Source organism: Macrobrachium nipponense, chromosome 21 (genome assembly GCF_015104395.2).
Source record: "Macrobrachium nipponense isolate FS-2020 chromosome 21, ASM1510439v2, whole genome shotgun sequence".
NCBI classification, from domain to species: Eukaryota; Metazoa; Arthropoda; class Malacostraca; order Decapoda; family Palaemonidae; genus Macrobrachium; species Macrobrachium nipponense.
In genome coordinates this window covers 65,033,731-65,061,459 of record NC_087212.1, presented here as the reverse complement: position 1 = coordinate 65,061,459, position 27,729 = coordinate 65,033,731, and the positions used below count along the sequence as shown (strand labels likewise).

Below are 27,729 nucleotides of genomic sequence, written 5' to 3'. Positions count from 1 at the left end.
TCGGTTATCGTATCGCCATCGATTTCTTTGTCCTCGATCCATACAAGTAGCAGCCTTTCCATTTCATTATGCACATGGCTCCTCTTGCTGGACAAAATAGTCACGCCCTTGGAAGGTGGATGGCTTCCTTCTGCTTAAGGATGGTGCCTATCGTCGACGGATTTCGGCCGTATTCCTTAGCGATCACACTCAAGCGCAAGCCAGCTTCATACTTTTTTATTATCTCCATCTTTGTCTCCATAGAAAGCATTCTCTTCTTTCTGTGAACTTCAGCAACTTTCTCGGGACCCATGACTATATGTACTGTACATAATTAAGTTATGTATGTAGTACGTATACTAATTAGGTTCTCACAACACGATACAGTAGCACAACAAAATCACTAACGAATTTACGATACTAAACGAAATCGTTGGACCGAACAAATGCCGCATGTGTACGATAAAGATTCTGGTACGAGGTGGCCGGGGTAGGGACGCCACCACGTACATACGTATAAGATGCATGATGGGAGGGATGCTGTCCAATAGGAGAGAAGGATCTCATGGCTTGGCTAGCATCAGGAACCAATTGGAGAGCAGGAGGATGGTGGCGAGTCTACTAGAACTAAGATGGCGGCGCGAGTTTCAAAATTGTTATCGGGCGAATCTCGGACTTTCAGAAACCTTTCATATCTTGAAAACTTTTTGTATGTAGAGCAGTAGAATTTTTCGTGTCAGCTTTCGTATCTCGAGTTTTTCGTAAGTTGAGCCTTTCGTATCTCGAGGTACCACTGTACTATGCTTACCACATACCCTTTTTTTGCCTCTACTTTTAAAAAACTTCCCACTGCTCTGCATAACAATCCTTCCAGTTAGTTGTATGTTGCATTTCCAACCAAAGGTAACTTGGTTGCAAATGAAAAAGCAAACTAAAAGTTTCTCCACATTTAGTGAAAGTAATATGACAATTTTTAAATTTGTATTTTTCATAGCTAACAAACCTGAAGTCTTAAAAAATAGGATAGGATAATCTTCCAGTGCCAGCTGGAAACCGGTTAAAAACATTACAAAGAATTTTACACATACCGAGTAAACTACTTTGGATCACCTATAAATTTGAGTTACTTTGGGCACTAAGCAGCACCCCTTACCCTAAATGAAAAGATATTGCATACCCTCGAAATATCTTTCTAACTCAATAGCTTCCACTCAATCATATCAACATCTACCATACAATCACCCAAGAAATCATTACTCATTGTCTGACAGTTTCTATCCATCACCTAGAAAGAGCTTCTCTAGTTTTTGTTCTTGCACAAAGAGAAAATTAAAATTTGTACATTCATTGAACATCACATTCAACAAAATATGACTACATACCTTTAATAATGACTTTGCCATTACCCTGAGGTAGTAAAGCAGATACTGCTCTTGGGTCTGGAGCAGCATCAATAAGAGCCTGGACACTTTCCCTCACCACCCGGTTGAGGCTTCCTGGTCCAAACTGCAAAGGCAATTCTGCTACTCTGCCAGCATCTAAATAAGGTCCACAGGTGCAACCATGGTTGACATGCACGACAACTAAGCAAAATAAATAAGATGACATTTAGCACATGGAAAGACAACAATGAATCAAACTTTTAAATTGCGAAATAGTAAAATTCGTCGCTATCCCATTAGATTTTAGTTATAAATATACTGTAAGAGGATCACTTGGAAAATACTGGCATAAATGTGAACTAATCTCACCTGATGCATTCAGTTTGTGGACAGTTGAAGTGTCTGGCTCAGTAACAATACATTTCTGCTGAGTAGGCATAGGCACTTTGGAAATGCCACTTGAACCTGTTACTGGTTTCTCTGACGATGATACTGAAATTGATGGGTCTGAAGATCTAGGTGTTGAAGAGCAAGGAGTTGTCTGAAGGGTAGATGATATGGCAGCAGTTGACGTTGTGTTTGTAACAATGGCTGGTGTGTTATACTGGCTACTATTGGATGTTACTGCAGATAAAGAACCCGCAGTGGATTTATGTGACCCTGATGATGCTGATGATATGGGTAATGACATGGCAGGAGAAATTGATGACACTGACGCAGACTTAGAGGAGAGTGAGGTTACTTTCGTTGATGATGGTACTGTTACTTTTTGAGAAGGTGCAGTAGATGTGGCAGATGATGATGACAAAGACGTAACCGCCTTGGATGAGAATGAAGATGACTTAGTAGAGGGTAATGATGATGACGATGTTGGTGACGGGTGAGATTTTAATGGTAATGAAGAAGAAACTGCTGGCTTATTAAAGACAGTTGAAGGCTTATTAGTAGATGCTGATACTGGTTTACTTACTGCTGAAGGAGAAGGTTTCTCTGAGGATGACGACAATGGCACAGATGAGAGGGAAGGCGTAGATGATGTAGATGTAGTTGTAGATGTAGACGACGAAGATGACAATGACACAGTTGTTTTATTTAAAGGTGACTTTACTGACACGGATGTTTGTTTGGATGTTCCAGATGAGGATGCTGTTACTGTTGTCGTAGGTGCTGATGAAGACAATGATGATGATGATGATGAGGATGACAACGATGATGATGATGACGATGATGGTGATGATGATAATGATGCAGACTTGTCAGTTATGTCTGGAGGAGGAGGAGGAGGGGGAGGTGGTGTGGGACTGACTGGGGGTGATGATGGTGGTGGAGAAGAGGAACGAGGTCTTGTTCTACTGCCTGACTTGACAGGTGAAGAAGTGGAAGCAGTACTCTTGGCTGGAACTACTTCAGGTGACTTTGCACTGGCCATTTGTGGTGGGACATTCAAGACCCTTGCTTTGTAACGACTACTTGGAGGTCCCCCTGAAACAACGATTTGCCAGTATGTAGAAACTGGAGAAATAGTTTCAATTTAGTGTTTATATTTTGATACAATATGCCCTTAAGTCTAAATTCTGTAGTCAATTTTAAATAGTTCAGATAATACAAGCCTTTAACATGAAATTCTTGGAAGAAGTATGCATTTAGATGATACAGTAAGAAAGTCTGTGCCCTTGGATTCCAACATACAAAAATTCTTATTCTACATAACCCTCCTTTTCTGCTATTGCAAAATTGCATTGCACATCTAAACTGCCGAATCAGTAATACATCATGGAAGACTTGAGTGAGATACATCACTGATTTAGAAGCAATTTTCATGACTTTCTCAGTGTGTAGATTAAAAACAAAAGCAGAATTCTAAGCAATAATTATATAGTTGTTCCAACCGACAAGCAAACATCTCAAGGCAGAAAAATGAGTGTTACATTTGTTAGGTTTTGGGTACCTGGAGTAAATGAGAATGGAGAGAACTTTGATGGTAGAATATGTTACATGGAAGGATGGTATTTAAGGACTATGCTCAGTCCCTGGTGCCCAGATGGCCATTTAGCACCATGGGAATGTTGGTAATATTTGGCTTTGAAAGTTTACATTGAGAAAACAAGGAACAAACAGTTGGAAATCTTTTAGATTATGTGGTATCATAGACCGATCAACATAGCAGTAAAATGCTTGACATAGGGAATGTTACTGGTATACATTTCAAGCAAACAGATGGAAAGTTTTATCAAATATAAATTCTTAATTCTATCACAAACCCATCAATCTTTTTAATTCATGACATTTCATGATAAAAAAAAAAAAGTCTTAAGACACATGGCTTTTGTTCTCAAACACAAACAAAGCAATTGGCTGCAGAAATACCTGCACACAGGCATGTGAATCACTTAGTTCCCATCAGTCTATTATTTTTAATTTTTGTGAATGCTAGATCGCTAACAGTTCACAATAACCCCATAATTTGGCATGTAGTCTTCTTGTGGACTGCCTTCATTTGAAAACCAATTCATCAATTCATTCAAGCATTAATATATCACTCGTCTTTCACATTCCCTTTCACAAGAGAAAACTTTGACACCATCTTCTTTTAGTCTGACATTATCTTGTTTAGCTACCTTTTTGGATGACAATCACATAAAGCAAACCATTTAAATTAACTTATCCAGTTCACTGGTGAGGGGCAGATTGCTTTTAATTAGCAACATTGGTTTCTCCTTTTTATGGTTTTCAAGTATTTTGGTACATCAAATACAATACTTGTTTTTGTGGCATCAGAACTAATTCATTACTAGTTTGTTCCAGTTTCAGTGTCAGTGATCAGTTTGCATTTACTTTATTTACTGACATATACAATGTACCCCATTTTGAGGAAATCTGGCACTCCATGGTCTGGTAACCTCCATGATCTGGCACATTTTTTAAGTAGTCGCCATTAATTCTTCGGCAGCTACAAGGGCAGTGCCACACTCTGCTTCAGTTATCAGAATTTTTGGGGATTCCGGAACTGAAGCTTGCTTCATAAATACACACGCAAAGTTTATTTCCAACAAAAACATTCTGTGAAACTCAACATATACAGCATAAAAAAAATTACATATATACTCATATATCATCCAATCATTAATTTTTTTTCCAAAAACATGATTTCATCATATACATTGATATAGTACAAGATGTATTTTCAGTGAACAACACTTTGATAATGCTATTATAGCTGAGCTAACTTTTAATTAATTAATAGGCCTTGAAGCAAAAGTTCCTTTTGAAGCAAAAGTTCCTTAAGTTAAATGCAAGTCTTCATACCCTATATCAGGCTCACCAACCTCGTGCCTTGTCTAAAAATTCATTACTATTTCTTATAATTAACAACCACTTACTATTGGGTGCAAGATGCTGGCATAAACAACAGAAAGTACTGAAATAAAAATTCTGAACAAGAAACAGCCATTTGCCAACATCAGTTACCGTAATTAATATATTATTATTAACATATTCATATGGCATAACCCCACATGGGCCACTGACTTCAAATTCAATCCTGTAATTTATATATTCCCTCCATTTCCTAAGAAAAGAGATATACTGCTGTATAAACAGTCTCCTGAAGACATAAGGTTATAAAGCAATGTTCAGAACTGAGAAGCTTCAGTTTTCAGTTTTTTTATATATTGCCCCAAGGCCCTGACAATTCCTTGGGAGAAAAGAGGTGTAGGCCCACCTTCCTTCCTATATTTTTTTCCATATTTCTTTTAGATATTTCTATTTAGGTTTCTCACTAAACTGGAAGCTGGACTTACAGTGTCATTTACATGTATACTGGAAATTTCTTTTGGAAAGTTCTCAAGGGTGCTGATACATGTATATCTCGATAAGAAACCTTTTCTTTGACTAGTTTCAGAGATAGAGGTATATCAATTCTAATAAACATATTTTAATTTTTTTGTAATTCCTCTTGCTGAGATCTTGAAAGTATCTGCCAAATTTTCATTGAAGCAAGCACTCCCAACTTTTTATCTTGCTCCAATGTGAAACAGAGGTCCAATTGGTCCCATTAAACTAATTTATAATGATAATCTTCTTCATTATACATAATTACATTACTCTCTACTATACATAAGTACTATATCAAAAATTTTGTTATCTTACCCTATTAGTCCCATTACACCTTATTTGTAGTGATGTGGACTTTATACTCTGTTTCTGACCAAACTTAACACAAAGCATTTACTGTTAGAGAAGAGTATGAGATAGCCAACAACTAAATGTAAGAAAATATCAAAAGAACTACAAATAATGAAAAATACTTACACATCTGTCCAGGGGGTTGCAATGGATGACCAGACATAGCACACCAACCAACAGGAAAAATATCCCGTGAATCATATCGACACCAGTAATCAAAGGCTCCTCTCCAACCGTCAAATGTTACATGAATCATGTCTCCATTTACTGCTCCTGAAAATCAACCACACAGTTAGTACTAACAAAATTTTAGAAGACTAATCACTACACCTTCATTAGTACTAAAAAAAATATAAGGATTTATCAATTTCTCACAAAATCATTAATAACTATCAATATGCAAAAAAAGTATTTTAAGTAAAATTTGCAAAATATATTTTAATATACCATTAATAACAAATCCAATTTTCCTTCTGCCTATAAGCCTAGTTAAATATGAACAAGTGAGTGTACTGAATAGATGCTTATATTAGTGTATACTGGATAATGACGGAAGTATCCTCGTTCCTGCCTGCAAAACTTTCTCCTGAATTCCCTTATTAGATTATATAAATGTAGGAATATGAATTAATGAGGTGGACAAGATAGTACCTTAAATAAGTTATCTGCCTGCAGTTATCCAAACTCAAACCAAATATCCACCTACAATTGAGATGGTTCTCCTAAATGTGTTCTGTATTTATATGTAAGTTATCATCCTCATCATAAAATCTCAATTTTGGCATGGTGGGATTCTTCAAAGTGTAAACACAAACAGCAACCTGGTAAACAGAAATTGAACAGCTATGCAAGGATAATTAAACAAATGTAAGCAATGTAAAAAGGTAAAAGCAATGCAGTGGCAGGCCACGGATTACTGCTCAGAACCTTCAATACCATCTAGTGTGCTATTCAAGGGATGCACAGATCAGTGCCTGTGCAGGGATCAGTACCTGTGGCGGGGTATGCCCACTGGTTCAGGCACTTGTATTCAGTTATCCCTAATGGGAATACTTAATGAGATGCCCAAACTAAGACAACACAGCGAAATACATGGGACACCAAGGATGAATTTGAACTAGCAAATGGAGTCACAAAGGATGAATTTGAACTAGCAAGTGGAGTCACAATGTTAAAGTTTAAAGATATAAGAGAGGGTGATAATGATGACAGCTAGTTATCTACCAACCTGTCAACAACTACAGGCCCAACTAATACAGAATCCACGAAATTATGGGTGGCATTCCTTAAACGACAGAAGGAAAATTATAACCAAAATGTTTTCATGTTGATTTTTTCATTAAGGATTAGACATGAAATTAGTTCTATCCACTCTATCCTGTCTTGTCCTATAATCTCTGCCAGAACTCGTATTAGGTCTAGGTCTTCATCTGTGTCGTTTCTAAACAATTTTAAAGACCTCCCTACTGCTAATAATTCTTCTTTCATATCTACTGCTTTTCTAAACAACTGTTCCTTATCTCTTCTCGTGACATTGATCATATGTCAGTTGAGTCAGTGCTATTTTATTTTTATTTTCTGTATTGGTGTAATGTGGGTGATGCTCATTGTAAGGTAAACAGATGTTGGATTTTATAAAATGTCTTAAGAATGTATTTTAGGTGTGTTGTGACATCATAGAAGACAAGATGGTGGCGGCGTGCGGTGAAAATATAAACAAACATGAGTGTGTAGGAACCGGGAGACTGATGGTTGGTGATGATGTGTCTGTGAGAGATCTCTCTTCTTTCAATATTTGTGGGTTGTAAGTTTGATTGTTTTGTTGTTGAAGTCTTAAGCTGTATTGCACTGTGGCCAAGGAATGTTAACAGGTGGGTAGACTGTATGATTGTTGCATATAGGAAAGATTAGGCTAGAAAAATATTCAGACATATCCAAACCATCATGACTTTTGGTGTATCAGTGTTCTCTAGCCTTTGGTCAACATATCTTTCCAGCAATTCCTAATCTGTAAAACAATCTAACCACAGACTTTCAGCCATGAATCTTACCAAAATATCCTTCATTTTCCTTGTCAATGCCAATGTTTCCACATACAGTATAGGCCTTATATGACCACATCTTTGCTCTCTACTGGGAACATTGTCATTTACCAAAAGTATAGCTTTCTCTTCATTTCCTCTATGCATTTAATGACACCGTTTCTTACAGCTATCTCAAATCTTGCATCACAGTCTAGTGCATCCCAGGGGTAATAGAAACGATCTACAAGACCTGCCCCTTACCACAACAGGATGATAGCCTTCAAGCCAAGCTCTAGTATACTGTAATATAATTCGGATATAAAAAATTAATGCTTAAAAGATAGTGGCAGGGGCCTTCTTCCTACACTTCCACCTATCTGAGGATGAGAAAAGGAGGAAGATGAGGTTAAGCATGGTTTAACTTCTTCATCCTCCCTTCAACCACAGAAAAAAAAAAAAAAAAAAAAAAAAAAAAAAAAAAAAAAAAAAAAAAAAAAAAAAAAAAAAAAAAGAGCACCAGAAACAGTATGATAGTCCACATACATAGGGGGAAGATAGCAACAATGTGATGGGATCTATCTAGACCGCTGTGGTCACAAAACTTTTGGCCAAGGCCAAATGTTCCAGGATGGCTCTCCCAAAATGCCAAGAGAAAGCCACAGGGACTTGACCTGCTCCATCTCAGGGTTATGTCTCAGAGTAGATATAGAAACCAACATTACATGAGCACCTTCCAACATCAATCAAATGTCATCTAGTCTGCACATATTCCTAGCATTATCTTCATTTTAACCAATTGTTTCTCTCTATACCTCTCTTCACACTGAGCAAGGAGAGAATAGACAGTAGGCCTTCTTCCTCCCAAGCCCGGACTTTTTCAACCAAGCAGGCCACCTAGAAAAACACTAAGCACAGTTCCACGACAACACGCACTTGTGACCTCTGCACGGCATTCACCAGGAATGAGGATCAATACTCACCTAGCACATAGTTCACAACCACATCTTCACACACCATTATTTCTTGAGGATGAATTCTCAGGCACCTTCATTTTGACCATGGTCACAATAAGCACAATCCACACACAAGGCAAAGTTGTAAAACATTCAACCAAGGGAATACTAAAGTGAAAAGCTCCAAAACCAGCCAAGATGCAAGATACTCCATCACGTCTGTACAGCACAGCGACTGAAGAAAACAAGAGGCTGCTTAAAAAGTGTGGGTAGGACCCATCCCTCACTTGACTGGTTAACTACCTTATTGCCAAGCTTCAACAACCAAACCAGCTTTTGCTGACGGTATTCCATATATGAATGACATACAGGAATGCTGTCTCCAAGAAATGACATCTATATTCCATTATAGCACCAAACATGGCTGCTTTGGCCAAGGAATATACGTGAGTGAAAGTGAAAGATTCAGTACTAAGTAAAAATGATAAAAAACAAAAAATAGCATATTTTAATAAATCTCACCAATAGTATTATCACCTTACCAACACCAGAATTCAACTGCAATAAATTTCACTGTTAACATTGAATGCTACTTGTGTGAACTGAAGACATAAAACAATGAATTGTACATCAATTAGAAAGAATAATTGAAACAAAGAAATACAGAAATGGGGAAAAATGATATTGTTATGATACAATAAAGTTTTATACATACCTGGCAGATATATACTTAGCTATTAGACTCCGTCGCCCGACAGAAATTCGAATTTCGTGCACACGCTACAGGTAGGTCAGGTGATCTACCGCCCTGCCGCTGGGTGGCAGGATTAGGAACCATTCCTGTTTTCTATCAGATTTTCTCTCTACCATCTGTCTCCTGAGGGGAGGATGGGTGGGCAATTAATTGTATATATCTGCCAGGTAAGTATGTATAAAACTTTATTGTATCATAACAATATCATTTTTATACATTCTACTTACCTGTCAGATATATACTTAGCTGATTCACACCATTGGAGGAGGGTAAAAGACAGCTAATAACTGATTTAGACAGAAATCACAACATACGTTGTAGGTAATAAATAATTAAAACCTTGGTTCCTACCTGATTAGACTGAAGACTTCATGGTTACTGTCCAGGAGTCTGCTTAGTCTCCAGAGCCTCAGCGAGATATTGATCTATGGCTAAGAGTTCTTGTAGGTCTGCCAAAGGGGTCTTATCCACTTACTCGGCAGATCCTGGAAGGACTATGTCAAAGGGTGCTGATCCACTTACTTGACAAGAACCTTATTCAAGGAGCACAACACCGATCCCGATCACCTTAACCTAACACCCGTGTTAGTTCTAAGATTGCAAGGAGTTATCCCCGAACCCCTTGCAAACAACCAATAACTCAAATCACAAACATACAAATAACGTAAAAGTACAAAAAGTTAAAAAAAAAAATAAAAAAATAAAAATAAAAATAAAAATTTGTACAACCTAGCTTGTAAGATACATTCGCAGTTCCTTACTGACAAAAGCAACGGCCGCCTGTGCGACGTCAAGCACCCTTGCCAGTAGAAAACCAAGAACCCATCTCTAAAGGGAGGTTTACATACAAATATATAAACAAAATATATAAATTTTAAGGATCGGTATGTGTTCCAAGCCCCAGCACTGTATCCGCTGATACGAAAGGACCTAGAGAGAAGCACTTCTCATAGGTAACTTTGACATCTTTAAGATAATGAGATGCGAAGACTGAATTGCACCTCCAGTAAGTCGCATCTAAAATGTCTTTCATAGACATGTTTTTATGAAATGCTAAAGATGTGGCTACAGCTCTTACCTCATGAGCCCTAACTCGAAGAGTTCTTAATGAGTCATCCGTGCATTTGTCATGAGCCTCAGTAATTACGCTCCTGACAAAAAATGCTAAGGCATTTTTGGACATGGGTCTCTTTGGATCCCGAACTGCGCACCATAGACTTTGTGACTTTGTTTACATCCTCCTAGTTCTTTCTTCTTCTTGAGATAGAACTTAAGAGGTCTTACCGGGCATAAAGTTCTTTCCATTTCCTCTCCCACCAAGTTCGAAAGACCCTTCACTTCAAAACTCCTAGGCCAGGGTTTTGAAGGATTTTCGTTCTTGGCCAGAAACAGAGTCTGGAAAGAACATATAGCTGAATCTTTCTTAAATCCCACTCGAGAATCAAGGGCGTGGATTTCACTCGTTCTTTTAGCTGTTGCTAAGGATAACAAGAAAATACATTTTCTCGTCAAATCCCTAAACGAGGCAAGGTGAGGAGGTTCAAATTTTTCTGATGAAAGGAATTTCAGCACCACATCCAGATTCCAGCTCTGAGTATGAGAAGATATGGATTTAGAGGTCTCGAATGATCTTATTAGGTCGTGAAGGTCCTTGTCTTCTGCTAAATTTAGGCCTCTGTTCCTAAAGACCGCAGAGAGCATACTTCGGTAGCCTTTAATAGTAGAAACCGATAACTGGGATTCCTCTCTAAGGAATATCAGAAAATCAGCAACGTTGGTCACAAGGTATCAGAGGAGGACAGCTTCTTCTTTCTACACCATCTCCTGAACACATCCCACTTCGATTGATAGACCCGAATAGTTGAACATCTTCGGGCTCTAGCGATTGCTTTCGAAGCTTTGCTTGAAAAGCCTCTCGCTCTGACAAGTCTTTCGATAGTCGAAAGGCAGTCAGAGCGAGAGCGGGGAGGTTTTGATGAAACCTCTCGAAGTGGGGTTGTTTGAGATCTATCCTGTTTGGAAGAGATCTGGGGAAGTCCACTGTCCATTCCTGTACCTCTGTGAACCAATCTTGAGAGGGCCAAAACGGGGCGATGAGGGTAAGTCTCGTCCCTTTCGATGCTACAAACTTTTTCAGTACTACTCCTAGCAGTTTGAATGGGGGAAAGGCGTAGGCATCTAGGCCTGACCAATTCAACAGCATGGCATCTACCGCTATCGCTCTCGGATCTTCCACCGATGAGCAGAAGTTCTCTATCCTTCTGGATAGGAAGGTTGCGAACAGATCTATCTGTGGCCTGCCCCACAGGGACCACAGGCTCTGACACACTTGATTGTGGAGAGTCCACTCTGTGGGGAGAACTTGGTTTGTCCTGCTGAGTCTCTCCGCCCTCACATTTTTCTCTCCTTTTACGAATCTCGTTAGGAGGGTAATGTTTCTCTCTTTTGCCCAAGATAACAGATCCCTCGTTATCTCGTAAAGGGAAAACGAGTGAGTCCCCCCCTGTTTTCTGATATAGGCCAACGCTGTGGTATTGTCTGCGTTGACCTGTATCACCTGATCTTTGACCTCCGGTTTGAAGAACTTCAGTGCTAGGAATACTGCGTACAGTTCCTTGGCGTTTACATGCCAGGCTTCCTGTTCCTTCTTCCATCGGCCTGAAACTTCTCTTACTCCTAGAGTCGCTCCCCATCCCATCTCTGATGCGTCTGAGAATAAGATTTGGTCTGGGTTCCCAACCTCTAGAGACATGCCCTCGTTCTTCTCCAGAGGGACCAGCCACCACTTTAGGTGATTCTTCACCTCTAAGGGAATCGAGAAAGTGTCTGTAAGTTGCCCCTCTTTCCAATTCCACGTTCTTCTTAAGAAGAATTGAAGAGGGCGTAGGTGGAGTCTTCCTAGGGAAACGAACTGTTCTAGGGAGGAAAGAGTCCCCAGAAGGCTTAACCATTCCCTCGCTGAACTTCGTTCTTTCCTTAGGAAGTTCGAGACTTTCTGTAAGCCCCGAACAAGTCTTTCCTGGGAAGGAAAAGCCCGAAAACCCCGAGAATCCATCCGAATCCCCAGATAAACTAAGTTCTGACTGGGGATCATCTGCGATTTCTCGAGGTTCACGAGTAATCCTAGAGATTGCGTCAGTTTCAATGTTGCTTGCAGGTCCTCCAAACATTGTTTCTCCAACTTGGCTTGTATGAGCCAATCGTCGAGATACAAGGAGATGTTTATGCCTTCCAGATGAAGCCATCTGGCCACATTCCTCATCAGGTACGTAAATACCTGAGGAGCCGTGGAGAGGCCGAAGCACAAGGCCCTGAACTGGTAGATCTTTCCTTGTGTCATAAATCAGAGATACTTCCTCGACGATGGGTGAATTGGAACATGAAAGTAAGCATCCTGAAGGTCCAGGGAGACCATCCAATCTCCCGGACGCAGGGCTGAAAGAACCGAAGCAGACGTCTCCATGGAGAATTTCTTCTTCTCCACGTATTGGTTCAGGATGCTCACATCTAGGACAGGTCTCCATCCCCCCAAAGCCTTCGGGACTAAGAAAAGGCAGTTGTAAAACCCCGGGGAGTGCGGATCCTGCACCTCTTCTATTGTTTCTCTGTTCCTCATCGTTGTCACCGTCTGAAGATGTGTCTCCCTCAGAACAGGGTCCTTGTACTTTGCCGACAATTCCTTCGGAGATGTTGACAAAGGTGGTCTGTCTAGGAAGGGTATGATGTATCCCTTCTCCAGAGCAGACAAAGTCCAAGGGTCGGCTTCCCTCATGGCCCAGGCTCCTACAAACTTTAGGAGTCTGGCACCTACAGGTGTTTGGAGGACGTAGTTGCTACTTCGACTTCTTAAAAGATCGGAAGGAAGACCTTCCTCGTTTGTCGGAAGCCTTTCTTTTCTTTGGGGGTCGAGAGGAGGCGCCTCCACGAAAGGGCACAATAGGAGTACGAGCTGTTTTCTTTACAACAGGTACTGCCGGTCTATTCTTTTTGGTAGATTGTACCAAAAGATCCTGCATTGCCTTCTCAGATAGTGACCGTGAGATGTCCTTCACCAACTGAGAAGGGAACAGGTGATTCGACAGAGGAGCGTACAGTAGAGCTGACCTCTGGGAAGGAGATACCGCTTTGGTCAGGAAAGATCCAAACAGAGATCTCTTTTTCACTACTCCTGACCCAAAGAGAGATGCCAGTTCTCCCGAACCATCTTGTACTGCCTTATCCATGCACGATAAGATACTGTGCAAAACCTCGGGATCTAGAAAGTCTGGATCTCGGGTCTTTTTAGCCAGCACCCCAAGGGACCAATCCAGGAAATTGAAAACTTCCAAGACGTGGAAAAGTCCCTTAAGGTGCTGATCTAACTCGGACATGCTCCAATAAGCCTTAGCCGAGTTAAGAGAATGTCTTCTTGAAGACTCTACAAGGCTTGAAAAATCCGCTTCTGCAGATGAAGGAAGCATCAGTCCCATAGCTTCTTCCGTTCTGTACCAAATGCCTCTCCTACCTCAAAGTTTGGAGGGAGGAGAGCAATATGACAATTTGTCGAAAATTGCATTTTTCCTAACTATACAAACCTGAGGTCCTTTAACAATAGGAAGGTAACTAGCGGCAGCTGGGACGGTCGTAAGCTTCGAACAAGGGGAGAACGGTAGTTAACTGCTTGTCCGGTCGTGCGCGCGCCGCGCGCCCGGGCGGTGAAGAATCACTTTTGCTTTAGGCCCATGCAAAAAGTTGCAGAGTGAGGGGTGGCATGAGGTGGGACTATATGTAAAGGACCTCAGGTTTGTATAGTTAGGAAAAATGCAATTTTCGACAAATTGTCATTTGTTCCGATACGTAATACAAACCCTCGGTCCTTTAACAATAGGAAGACTCACTCTTGGTGGGTGGATCGGAATCTGAGTCTTTTTGGTGAACAGACTGGTGTTCGTCCAACCTTGGAATGCCTCCCTGGTCGTAAGAGCAAGGGAGGGATCCAAACCTCTGTCCGATTGATCGGGGTGTGCACCGCAGGATCAATGGTCAGACCTCTGAGCCAAGTACTAAGAGAGAGGCAAGCGTATCTCTTCGTACCAGCATTGCAAGAACTTGTTCCTGTACAGGAGCCAACATAAAGTTATGGGTTTGTCTCAAGTAGGCATCCACTCCTTCCCCCTTGTTGGAGGGAGTGGAGGATATTTGCTTCTATCCCTAACTAAAGGGATAGATTGGGGCTCGGTTGAGTAGCTTACCTGCATCGGATTTCCTTTCCAGCATGGTGACGACCGTGACCCTCTGCCCACAGGTAGAGAGAGAGAAAGATGGAGAAGAGAAGCCAGTCGCACTCTCATTCAAACCATTCATTCCTACAGTCACACCAGGAATCGATGCTGTTCTGCCTGCTCGGGTGCTGGGTAAGCTTACACAACGTGTTGAGCAGCCACCACAGGTCCCAAGGAAAAAGTATCCAAGGACTTGTGGGCAATATCCCGAAGGTAGAAGGACGTGAAGGTAGTCTGGTTGGCCCAGACACCTGCCTTCAGGACCTGCGCCACGGAGAAGTTCTTGCGGAACGCCAAAGAGGGTCCAATACCTTCTGACTTCGTGGGCTCTCGGTCGGAGCGTACGGATGTCGTCACTACCATCAGCCTCGTACGCTCTTCTGATCACCTCACGCAGCCAGAAAGAAAGCGTGTTCTTGGATACTTCTTTCTTGGTAACCCCAGTGCTAACGAAGAGGCGTCGACACTCAGGCCTGAGTGTCGAGTTTTCTTCAGATAGCGCCGTAGCGCCCTCACAGGACAAAGCAGCATCTCATCCGTATCGTTGTCGGTGAAATCCATTAGGGAGGGGATTGTGAAAGACTCGAACCTGTCGTCAGGGATCGACGGATTCTGAGTCTTAGCTACGAAATTCGGGACGAAATCGAGCGTCACAGATCCCCAGCCCCTGGAATGTTTAACATTGAAGGACAGACCATGAAGTTCCCCTACTCTCTTCGCCGATGCCAGGGCCAGCAAGAAGAGGGTCTTGAGGGTCAGATCCCTGTCTGACGACTCTCGGAGTGGCTCGAATGGTCTTCGAGTCAAACTCCTAAGGACGAGAGTCACATCCCACTCAGGTGGCCTGAGCTCCCTGGGTGGGCAAGACCTTTCGAAGCTCCTCATTAGCAAGGAGATCTCGAACGAGTTCGAGATGTCCAGTCCCCTCAGTTTTTAGGACGAGTGCCAGTGCAGCTCTATATCCTTTAACTGTGGGTACTGAGAGGAGCGTTCTCTCGGCGAAGAAATACGAGGAAATCCGCTACCTGCTGAAGAGTTGGCTCTGAGAGGAGAATAGACCCCGTCTACGACACCAACCACAGAAGACGGCCCACTTCCCCTGGTACACAGCTGCAGAGGACTGTTCTGACGTGTCCATCCATCTCTGTTGCTGCGCTGCGAGAAAGCCTCTCGTTCGCAAGAGATGGTGGATAACAGCCAGCCGTGAAGTTGTAGGGACTGGACTGCTCGGTGGTACCCACCGCTCTACGTGTGGCTGGGCTAGAAGGTTGTGCCAGTGGGGCATCTCTCTCGGTTCTTCTGCAAGAAGAGCCAGCAGGTCCGGATACCAAACGGCTTGAGGTCATTTGGGAGCCACCAGGATCATCCTGAGATTGGGAGTGACCAGCGCTCGGCTGATCACTTTCCGAATCAGACAAAAGGGAGGAAAGGCGTAGACGAAGAGGTTGTCCCAGGGGTGTTGAAGAGCGTCCTCTGCAGCTGCCCCATGGGTCCGGCACGGCTGAGACAAAAAACTTGAAGTTTTTTTTGTTGTGCCGGGTGGCGAACAGGTCTATGACTGGACGCCCCCACAGGTTGAAGAGCCTTTCCTTTCCGCCACTTCTGGGTGTAGGGACCACTCGGTCCCTATTACCTGATCCCGACGGCTGAGCTTGTCCGCTACTACATTCCTCTTGCCTGGAATGTAGCGTGCTGACAGCTCTATCGAATGAGCCGTGGCCCACTCGTGCACCTGCACCGTCAACTGGTGTAGCGGGAGAGACACTAGGCCCCCCTGCTTGTTGACGTATGCCACTACCGTGGTGTTGTCGCACATCAACACCACTGAGTGTCCCATCAAGCGGTCTTGGCAACTCTTGGAGGAGCGTAAAACGCCGCCTTGAGTTCCAGGACATTGATGTGAAGGTGCTTGTCGTGATGGTCCCACACACCTGCAGCCAGCAACTCCTCCAGGTGTGCGCCCCATCCCTCGGGTCGATGCGTCTGAGAACAGCAGCATCTCCGGGGGGGGAGTGCGTAGGGGCACTCCTCTTAAGAGGTTCCTGTCGTCGAGCCACCAGGCTAGGTCCTGCCTCACCTTCTCCGTGATGGACACGGGGAAGTAAGGTGGATCCTTTACCTGTGACCCAACTCTCCCTTAGTCTCCACTGGAGAGACCGCAGGTGAAGACGTCCGTGAGGAACTAACTTCTCGAGTGACGACAGGTGGCCGATCACGACTTGCCATTGCTGAGCTGCCTGTTCCTGCCGAGACAGGAACCGGCCGGCTGCCTCCCTGAATCTGCTGATCCTCAAGTCTGCGGGGCGGACTTGAGCTGCTACCGTATCGATCAGCATACCCAGGTACTTCATCTTCTGCTTGGGTTCGAGATCGGACTTCTCGTAGTTTATCACGATCCCCAGATCGCGACAAAACTTTAGAAGTCGATCCCTGTCCTGCAGCAACTGCGAGCGGGAGCTCGCCAGGACCAGCCAATCGTCGAGATACCTCAGAAGACGTATCCCGTGCGAATGGGCCCAAGCAGACACCAGCGTGAACACTCTCGTGAACACCTGTGGGGCGGTTGAGAGACCGAAGCAGAGTGCCCCTGAAGTTGGTACACCGTCCCGTCGAAGATGAAGCGGAGGTACTTTCTGGAGGACTGATGGATGGGTATTTGGAAATACGCATCCTTCAGGTCCACTGAAAGCATGAAGTCGTTCTCCCTGATGGAGTCCAGCACGGAACGTGCCGTCTCCATCTTGAACCGAGTCTGGCGAACAAATCGGTTCAGGGGAGAGAGATCTATCACCGGGCGCCAGCCCCCCGATGCCTTTTCCACTAAGAAAAGGCGGCTGTAAAAGCCCGGTGACCGATCCACTACGACTTCTACAGCTCGTTTGGTCAGCATGGTCTTGATCTCCTGCCGAAGAGCGTCGTCCTTTGAGGATCCCAGAACATATGTCTGCAGATGGACCGGGTTGGAGGTGAGGGGTGGCCGAGATTCGAAGGGTAGTAGATATCCCTCCCGAAGGACGTCTACTATCCAGGTCTCGGCACCGTAGCGCTGCCAAGTTGCCCAATGGCTCGCCAGGCACCCCCCCACTTCCGGCAGCTCGTGAGGGGGAACACCGTCCCTAGCGTTTCCCACCTCGCTTCGACTTCTTCCCAGCACCTCCTCGGGGAAAGGAGGGCTGGGAGGAGGGCTGGTTACGGCCTCCTTTACTAGAAGTTGAAGCAGGAAGAGTCTTTCCTCGGGGCTTCGATGGAGCAGCCGTCTTAGCAGCCGAGGAAGCGCTAGCTAAACTCTTAGGACTTAGCCGCAGATGTACGAGGTTGCCCAGAAACCTTCGTAACTGCCTGGTGAACCAGACGGTCACTGTCATCAGTGCGCCGTCTTTCCACCGCAGCGTCCACCATCTCTTCGGGAAAGAGAGCGGAGGAACTCTTCATTGGTCCGTTACGTAGTCCATTTACCGCTTCACGCCCGGCCCCCTTGGCTACTCGTGTAAGGACAGCGTCCCTACGACGGAGAACCAAGTTGGCCCACAGGTTTGCCGTCTGATGGGCGAGGTAGGAGATGGCCCTACCTCCAGACTGGCACAGTCTCCTGAAGTCGGGGTCGTCTTCGAGGGCGGGCAGCGCCCCCGGCGTCGGCCGCGACCTTGGATACTGTGAGGGACCACAGATCCAACCAAGAGACTGCCTGGAAAGCTGCCATAGCGGTAGCTTCCAGGCCCAGTGCCTCCTGCTGCGAGAACCATAGGTTCTCTGACAGGAGCTGCTGCAGGGACACACCTGGAGTTAGCCTAGCTAGCTCCGGGTTAACCTGTTTGGGCGGTATTGGATCTACTGATGGCACGTAGAACTTCCGCTGTCGCTGCAGAGGAGGAGGAAGTAGCTTGGAAGACCGTCCTGACTTAAGTGAGTCCTCTCGTCCTGAGACGAAATACTCCACCTGGTCAAGGACTGAGTCTGCAAGCTCCGATCGCGGCAGTCCCACCGTCAATTTGGGCGTTCCCCTATTCGGGGTGGGCCCTCTCTCCCCTTAAAATGACTCGAGCCGGGACGTGGGCTCAGATGGTGGTAGCGGCGATCCTTCCCCCAGGTCGTTGTGCTGACGAATCAGCGCAATAACCTGGGCAAAGTTCCTCTGGATCTCAGGAGTTACAGCGTCCTGAGGAGTAGGACCGTCCAGTCCCTCCAACAGGAGCAGCTCTCGAGACCCTCCTCCTTCAGAAGGAGGAACAGCAACAGACCCCTGACGGTCGCCTCCCCAACCACTTGCGCGTTACCGACCTGGCTGGTCCTACAACCATGCCTGGTTCGTGCGGCGGGGCGTCGTGGCGGGATCGTGAGCGGCGCACCTCTCACGATCACTCCTGGGTACCTCGCTCTTCCCGGTGTAGCCCGAGGAAGTTGAAGGTATAGGAGAGACAGACCTGACGCTCCCCCCCCGTTCGCTGGCAGGACCAGCGTACGTGGGGGGCTGCAGCCGATCACCAACCCGCGGTGGGGATCGTGCTGCAGGCCTGGTCGTGCCGCTCACTGTGGCGAGCGGCTCGACTGAGCACGTCGACCCCGATCTCGTGCGTCAGACGAGCTGCTGCTGGCCACCGTCTCCGTCCGGTCCCTGTGGGAGCGGCGGTCAGGTGATCTGCAGAGCTCGCTTTCGCGGTGAGACCGGTGAGCGTCCTCACGGCACGTCAAACCGCTGGTACCAGCCGAAGCTGGTGCCGTTGGTCGAGGGGACCTCTTCTCAGCCTCAACCCGTGGCCGGTCAGAGACCGTCACGTCAAACCCGAGGTACCGGGCTGGTCGCTACGAGAGCGGCCGCTGGTCTGGCGAGCGTCACTTGCGCGACTCTCGAAAAAAAAACAGTCTTCTGCTCCGTGCCTCTGTCGTGACGGTGAGCAAGCTCAGGCGTCTTGACATTGGCTGCACGGTCGCCCGAAGGAGACCGTACACTCGGACCTTCTCGCGAACGAGAAGTCGAGCCGGTACCTGACTTAGCAGCAGTGCTACTAAGACCAGGCGCGGATGTACCAGCAGTAGCCAGCACATCCTTGGTCCCCGTCTTCTTCTTCTCAGAAGAGGAGACGGGCCCCGTTCCCGAGGGAACAGGAGGACCAGCAGAAGCACCCCCCGTCACGCCAGAGCGAGACGGGCCCTTCGAAGGTCCCGTAGGAGCCTTCTTAGGGGGGGAGGAGGCAGCCTTCTTCTTCTTCGGCTTGGAAGCCTTAGAAGTCGAAGGGGAAGAGGCGGCAACAGACGACGAAGAAGACGATGAAGACGACGACGACATCTTCCTCTTCTTCTTCCTCTTCTTCGTCAGCTCTCTCAGGACGGACGTCAGGTCTTCCATCCACGGAAAAGTCGGGCCAATTGCCGAAGCAACACGCCCGACTGATCCTGTCCGGAAAGACCTGAGACCGGTGCAGCACCTCCATGACGAGACGCGACGTGGGCAGGGGCAGGCACGGCAGGAGCGGCAGGAACATCAGCAGCAGGACCAGCACCATCAGGACCAGCACCAGCAGGACCAGCACCAGCAGGACCAGCAGCAGCAGGACCAGCACCAATAGGACCAGCACCAGCAGGACCAGCACCAGCAACATCAACATTAGAGTCCCGCACCGCGCGCTTCGTAGGAGCGGCGCGAGGGGGCTGGGCCAGCAACACTCGCTGCAGGTACCGGCAGGTACAGCAGCATAATCCGGCGTCACAGACCTCTCCATCTCAGCCAAACTCATCATTGGGACGGGCGGTAGATCCAGGGGCGAACTTTTGGGGCAGCGAAAGTCGGGCGTCGGCAGCACATAAAACCCAGGTGGCGGCGGCACGCCCCTCTTAGGCACGGCAGCGATCGGCATTTGAATTGACGCCGTTGGAGTCACTGACGCAATGTGTTGCGTATACACCACATGAGGAGGGGCGGCGTACGCTGGTGTTGACACCGTATTGGTCGTAGTTGTAACCACACCATGAGTTACCACTGCCGACCCCGCTAGCCGTTGAATCAAGCCCTGGATACTGGGGGCGCCCTGCAGTCCCAACGACGCCCACACCTGTCCAAGGTCGTCACTCACAGAAGGCACACCTGAGGGAGGAACAGTCGGGTCAGTTAGAGGGGCACCCTCACGCCTGGGGGAGGACGAACCCCACCCAGAGCGGACGGAAGACCCCGAATACAATTGCACATCCGGGTATCGGGCACCCTCCTCCACACTCGACGGATCGAGTGAGGAGAAGGACTCCGAAACGCAGGGGAAGGCGCAAATCGTGGGGGCTGAGCTGGAGGTAGGAAGGATGACGAGGTATCCGTAACCAAAGGAGTCGCTGGAGAGCTTTCCGACGACTCCTTGGTCAACCTACGCCTCTTCCTACCCTCGTACAGCACCCACTGCGCCTCGGACCAATTTACACATACATCACATGGTTCGGTTCGGGAGCATTCTCGCCCCCGACACCGAAAACATAACTCATGAGGATCAATATCTGGGTAAGAGCGGAATCCGCCGCATTTACGCCCCTCCAACCCGGGACACACTCTACGGGCAGTTGGTGGGCGCGGCGAAAGCTCTTCTTGATCCATGATTAATTAATCTTCACTTCAATGAAAAATGAAAACAAAGTACTTACAATTTCATTCAAGACCACACACAAACCAGTCAGAAGAAATTGTAACATCCAAAGCACACGACGAAAATAGCGGGCAGAGCGATGACGAACACGTCCTGTCACACCACGGCCGAAAGCAAAAGTGATTCTTCGCCGCTTCGCCGCACGGTACGACCGGACAAGCAGTTAACTACCGTTCTCCCCTTGTTCGAAGCTTACGACCGTCCCAGCTGCCGCTAGTTACCTTCCTATTGTTAAAGGACCGAGGGTTTGTATTACGTATCGGAACAAAAACCGTTTTTAAAAACTCTTTCTTAGAGCTCATCCAAGTATTCAATGACTGAAGAGCCTTCTTCATGGATATTGCTGGCTTCATTTTCAAAAATGAAGAGGACTTCGGTGTCTTCGTACTAGAAAATAGTGATCTAGGAGAAGGAGGAGCTGCAGGGATTAACGAATCTCCGAACTCTTGTAGGAGAAGCGAAGCTAAAACCTTATAGTTGGAAAGGCCTTCACTGGTCGAAATCTCTTCCTCCAACACATCTTCCAGTTCCAAATTAGTAGGGGAACGAGTTCTTTTGGAAGACTCTTTATCCGGGGATCTTGTTTCCCGGGGAGAAATACTCCTGGTCAGAGAGGGACTGCCAGACCTAGAAGTTTTCTTCTCTTGCACTTCTAACGAGTTCTTCTGAGAGGTAGAAGTGGATACTGTCACTTTCGAAGGTCCAACCACTTTATCTGGAGTTCAACATACTCTAATAGTCTTAAGCTTGGAAGGAGATCTACTTCCAAAAGAAGAATCACTGCTAGCTGACGTTCCGCGCCTGACAGGCGCCTGGCTGGAGCTTCACACAATACTGGCTCTGATCGCTTGTCAGGCGCCTCGTGCCTGGTTGGCGGTTCTTGCTTAGATAGCGCCTCGCTGAACTCTTTTCGCCTGGGAGAAGCTTCGCTCTCATCTGAAGCTTCACGCCTGACTGGCGCCTGGCGCCTAACTTGAGTACGAATCTTGTTTATGAAAGACTGACGAGACATAAGAATCGTTGTCCAATGAAGATACTTCTTTCAGAGGAATCTCATATAAGGAAGTTCTAGATTTCTTAATTGGAAGAAAAGAATCCTTTCTTCTGGGAGGATCTCTAGATAGGACTCCGACGAGAGAAGCGATTGAATCCTGCATATCTCTTAAGATTCTCGTGGTTTCTTTGTTTGGGTCCAAAGGAGGGGAAGGAGAACGGTCCTTCTCAGGTTCCCACGAATCCGCAGGAGAAAGCAACAAACTTTTTGCCTTCTTATCCGATGGCAATTCCTCCGGAAACCGCTCAGGACTCGAGTTTAATCAAGATTCTTTCCAGCTCCTCTTCAGGGGGCGGGAAAGATCCGCAGATCTCCATCCTCTCTTGGGAGATGAATTTTCCGATGAAGAGAAACACTCAAGGAGAACGCTTTTTCTGTAGCGATCTCTGGCAGTCTGAGGTGTTACAGAATCTGCCGAGGAGACGTCTGACTGGTGGGGATTCTCCACAACCTCCGTACGGCTTTTGACATTCCTTCTCCTCTGGGCTTGGGAGCTTGAAAGAGGTCTAGGCCTGGGAGCGTTGTGGAGCCGATCAGACGCCCCCTCCACTACACTGGGGACACTTAAATCACTATCCACAGCACTATTTATCTCACTATGCTTACCTTCTATAGCCACCATTTTAAGTTCCATTTTCTTAAGGGCGGGTTTAAGATTTGCAATTTCCGATGTAGAATCCTTAGGATCTACAAGGGGTGTAGGCACTGAAATATTAGGAGGAGGAGCATTTACCAAAGGAGAAGAGGGTACAAAATTACTCACTACATCGCTAGAAAAAGAGCTAGGCATGGTTTTGGAAGAAGACTTCCTCAACCGGTCTCTTTCTAACTTCTTCAAATAAGAAGTTAGAGACTTCCACCCTTCAGCACTCAAACTCTCGCATTCGTGACAAGTGTTATCGAAAGAGCATTCATACTTTCTACACACTTTACACACAGTGTAAGGGATCAACCGAGGCTTTCGGCATTCTCACTTTGCAACCCTCATTCACACACATTCTCACAACACTTCCAGAGTCAGACATCATGAAGAAAAATCCAATCCAAATCCAAACAACGGTCCACAAAAGCGTATGCCAGTACAACGATCCAAATACGTCACCAAAAGGTCCAAAACAAAGATCAATTGCGATGCAAAAAACGAAATCCAGCCGGAGAAACCAACAACGTTGTTGCCAGTAGCGCCAACAGAGAAAATCTGATAGAAAACGGGAATGGTTCCTATTCCTGCCACCCAGCGGCAGGGCGGTAGATCACCTGACCTACCTGTAGCGTGTGCGCGAAATTCGAATTTCTGTCAGGCGACGAGGTCTAATAGCTAAGTATATATCTGACAGGTAAGTTGAATGTATAAAACTTGCAATTTCAGTTCAGTGAGATGACATGTGTGACAAGACTTTCAATAGCAAGCAAGGTACCTGTCCTGGGGCATTCAGTAATTGGTCTATTTACCATTAACAGGGAGTATACATAAAGGTAAAAATAAGATGCCAATTTAATGTGGGAACAAATCATAACCCAATACAAAATTATATAAAATGACATGAGAATTATTAGTTTACTCAACTAACCAACTGTAGCAGCACATATCAGCTGAGGATTTTTCTTGTCCACTGCCTCTAATTTCATTCCAACTTCAAAGAAATTCTTCGGAGGAGCTGCCGGTTCAGTGCGAAATATGTGTGCTGGAGCAACCTCTGCATTATGCAATGTTTTCAAAAGGAACATTGGCCAAGAAGATGCATTCATACGAAATCCTGAAAGGTTCTTTCTTTTATTGCCCATGTTCTCATAAACTTCCCCAATTTACATCATGCCAAGCTTACCATATACTTTTATATTAAGAATATGAAACTCACAGTAAACTGATGAATTTTCTTTAGAACCTATTCCTAAAGTTAATTTTACTCTTCAGTTATAGACTTTCTCCTATGAAGTTGTTTAAAATGAAAAAGTTACTTATATTTTCCTTCCTAAAAGACAATTCAACCTTAGCAAATCAATAAACTTATGAAGTTTGTCTTTCAACCTTAGCAAATCAATAAACTTATGAAGTTTGTCTTTAATCTCCAAATTAACCCAAAATATCAAGACATATAATGCCTTCCAGTTCTTAAGGGTTCAGATCCCTGATGCTTTTTCACTGTTTGCCATAAAAAGAAAATCTTAAAAACCATTACAAATATTTTTGAATATGCAATCTATATGACACCCATGACTGGGACAGAATTGCCGGAGCTAGGCAAATTCCATCCATTTCCAAGTTGTAAACTGTATAACAATTTTAACATATCTGCAATACCACTACTGCATGCAAACTCAATACAATTAAACTGATCACCAAAGAAATCTTCACAATTATCAAATTGCTTGAATGCAAATAACCAGTACAGGCGGCCCATGGTTAACAGCGCAAACGCTTAGCAGCAAATCGGTTTTACAGCTGTCGTCAAAAATCTTCATTAAAAAAATAAGGTATTTTAAAGTATTTTTACGGCACAATTTTCGGTAAACAGCGCCGCTAGCGACGTTATGTCTAACGAGTACATACATTTGTAGAAATACCTTTAAGACCATAAAGGTTATGCAAATGATATCGACAAATTTTATTGAGAGCTATTACATACGTAGATATTAGGGTCAAATATATGCCTCTGACACTGTTCTATGCCGAAATTATCGAGTTAAATAAGTGCAAATTTAACTATGGATGTGTCGATTTATAAATGTTCATGCTTTTATGTTTAAAATATGTATGAAAATGTATTAGTATAGGGTATTTTTATTTCTGCACAGAAATATGATACAAAGGCAGCTTTTGAAACTGCCCTTCACGTTATCAAATAGGATATTTTTTCATGTTCATTCTTGTGAGCCGCTACCTGCCACTTTTCCGAAAATATAGTTTAAAAAAATGCAAATTTAGCGATCAATGTGTCAATTTCATAAATGTTCATGCTTTTATGTTTAAAATATATATGTATGAAAATGTATTATGTATAGGGTATTTTTATTTCTGCCCAGAAATGTGATACACAGGCAGCTTTTGAAACTGCCCTTCACGTTATCAAAGAGGAATTTTTCATGTTTGTTCTTGTGAATTGCCGCCTGCCACTCTTACAAAAATTTTGTTCTTGTGAGCTGCCACCTGCCACTCCTCCAAAAATATCAAATTAAAAAAGTGCAAATTTAGCGATCAATGTGTCGATTTTATTAATGTTCAATTTTATGTTTAAAATGCGTATGAAAATATATTATGTATAGGGGTATTTTTATTTTTGTACATAAATGAAATAAATTAAGGTAGCTTTTGTAACTGCCCTCCACATTATCAGAGGATGTTTTTTCATGTTCGTTCTTGTCAGCCACCGTTCCGAAAAATGCATTTACAAAGACTTCACGAGGTTATATTTCATTAATTTGGGAGCTAATTATGACTTATTTTGTTACTGAAACTTCAGCTTTTTTTTATAAGTTTTCATGCATTTAAGTTTAAGATGTGTATGAAAAAGGGATTTTGACGTAGGAAAAATCTATTTCTGGGCGAGGAAGCCGTGTCGCCCAGTGAAATACGTTCCTTTAACGCTATTTCTAGGGTAAAATATTGCTAAAATACCAGAGAACTGCTAAATTGGACATGCCAGAATATTCTGACTCGCTCACCTTTATTAAAAAATGTCGGTATGAATCTGGGGCGAGTCAAAAACACTACCACAGCAGCCTCTCCAATTAGCCTTTTCCACATCAAAACCCTTTAGAAAGAGGAGCCGTGCTACGGCTCACTTCCTGCTACCGTGAAGGTAGCATCAGTGACGTCACATTCCTTTGATAGCCATTTCGAGAGACGCACGTTAATTTTGCGCTCTTAATTTTCCCTGCTTTTTTGGCTTGTGTTTTTACGCTATGGATCGTCAATCTGCTTCTACATCCAATCCAAGTTAAGTACTGGTTTTTTGTTCGACACTATTTAGGGAGTGATTTTGACCTTTGTGGTCCTTTTATTTAGGGTTTTGTCTGGTGTCGCCTTCGCTAAGGCGGCTGCGCGCCGCCATTACGGCGTTCCCCTTTGTGTCATTTCGGTTTCGCGTGGTCTTCCATACTTCATGAACCGAGTAGTATATCAGTACACTTTATTTGCCTTTTCTTGGATGGCAGTTTTGTCGATCGTGTATATGTTTTATGTTTGTTGTTTTTGTTATTTTCGTGATTTAGCACGGGGGCTTCCTTTTGAGCACGTGTCTTTGTTTCGTGCCTCATCGGTACCCACCGTTATAGTTTAACTGCATTTCATTATGATTTTATTTTGTTTGTTTTCGTTATCATGTCTACCCTGGCCGTCTGCCCTACGGTTTTGTTATATCATTCCGGCATAGGCCAGTTCTGGTTTTGTCCTGGTTAGGGCCATCCTTATCGGGTGGTCCTGCCTGGTTGTTAGGTGAATTGATGTTCATTTCTCTTCCCATCTATTTCTTTTTCCCTCCCCCCGTGTTAGAGCATGATTTTACATTAGTTTTAAGTATTTATTATTTATTTTTCTATGTTTTTCTTGGGTGTTCGTGTCGGCTAGCCTACTACGTAGGTTTCCCCTGCGCCTTCCTCGCGGTCCAGTAATTGCGGGGAGCCGCTGGGTCACGTGATCGTCACCCCTCCCGACCTGCCTTCCCCCCCCTCCGCTCGGGGCCCCCCACTAAGTGGGTGCTTCTCTCGCTCAGGTTGTCGCTGACGACCGACCCAAGTCCCTGCGGGGGGGTGTGGAGGGGGGCCTCTCAGGCCTTAGGTCGGGGGGTGTCGCTTCTCAGCCGACCTTACTTCGGAGTTGGCGGTAGTCCGGGCGCGCTCAGCTCCTCCCGCCTCTCTGAGTGTCTTCACCCTCCCGCCTTAGACATTCCCTCCCCGCATATGGCGGGTTTGCATTCCGGCCTCACCGGCAATCTTCGAGGGTTTTGTTTTCGGGAGGTTATACCTCCGTAGGCGGAGATAATAGTCTTCATTTTTTACTTTATTATTTAGTTTCATTACGTACATTGAACCCCCGGGTTCATTGCTGCCCAGACTAGCCCGTTGCTAGTGCCTTTGTATTTCATTCTCCCTGGTCGGGTAGCTTAATAGGAGGTTCCGGGATACCCGGAATGTATTGTCCTCCCGGCTACTACGGTTCCAGGTTGATTTATATGCTCTTAGCACCAGTTCGCGGGATGCATATGTCTCTTTAGTCTGGGTCACTCCGGCATAATATCATGTTACCTTGAGCTTTTCATATCTTTTTACATAGCGATACTCATGTATCATTACATTTACAGGCCACCCAATGTCTGGTTGCCGGTGCTGTCCTCCAGGATCCTTGCGGGCACGACATTTGCCGGGGCCATGCCCCCTGCGCTGTGCTGATAGAGAACTCCATAGTGTGGCATCACGAGAACTGTTTTGCTTGCTACGAGATGGTAGATCGGGTTACTTCTTCGGTAAGTTACCCGTTCCCTGTGCTTTTACCTTTAATGTGGTCTTTGTGATAGT

The 27,729-nt window shown here is 45.0% G+C and overlaps 1 protein-coding gene across 6 annotated transcripts in view; it reads right to left on the bottom strand.

Annotated features, from left to right (window-relative positions):
• The window catches only part of LOC135198093 (polycomb protein SCMH1-like), a 166,524-nt gene that overhangs the window by 90,036 nt on the left and 48,759 nt on the right, over positions 1-27,729 (bottom strand). For 5 of the 6 annotated variants that reach the window (XM_064225538.1, XM_064225533.1, XM_064225536.1 and 2 more), the window contains exons 7-10: positions 23,787-23,972; positions 5,673-5,819; positions 1,731-2,873; positions 1,362-1,562 (exon numbers count right to left, since the gene is read on the bottom strand). In XM_064225538.1, the coding sequence (XP_064081608.1) occupies positions 1,362-1,562; positions 1,731-2,873; positions 5,673-5,819; positions 23,787-23,972 (1,677 nt within the window). The remainder of the gene's footprint in view (positions 1-1,361; positions 1,563-1,730; positions 2,874-5,672; positions 5,820-23,786; positions 23,973-27,729) is intronic. The other variant, XM_064225537.1, reaches the window with a different exon arrangement.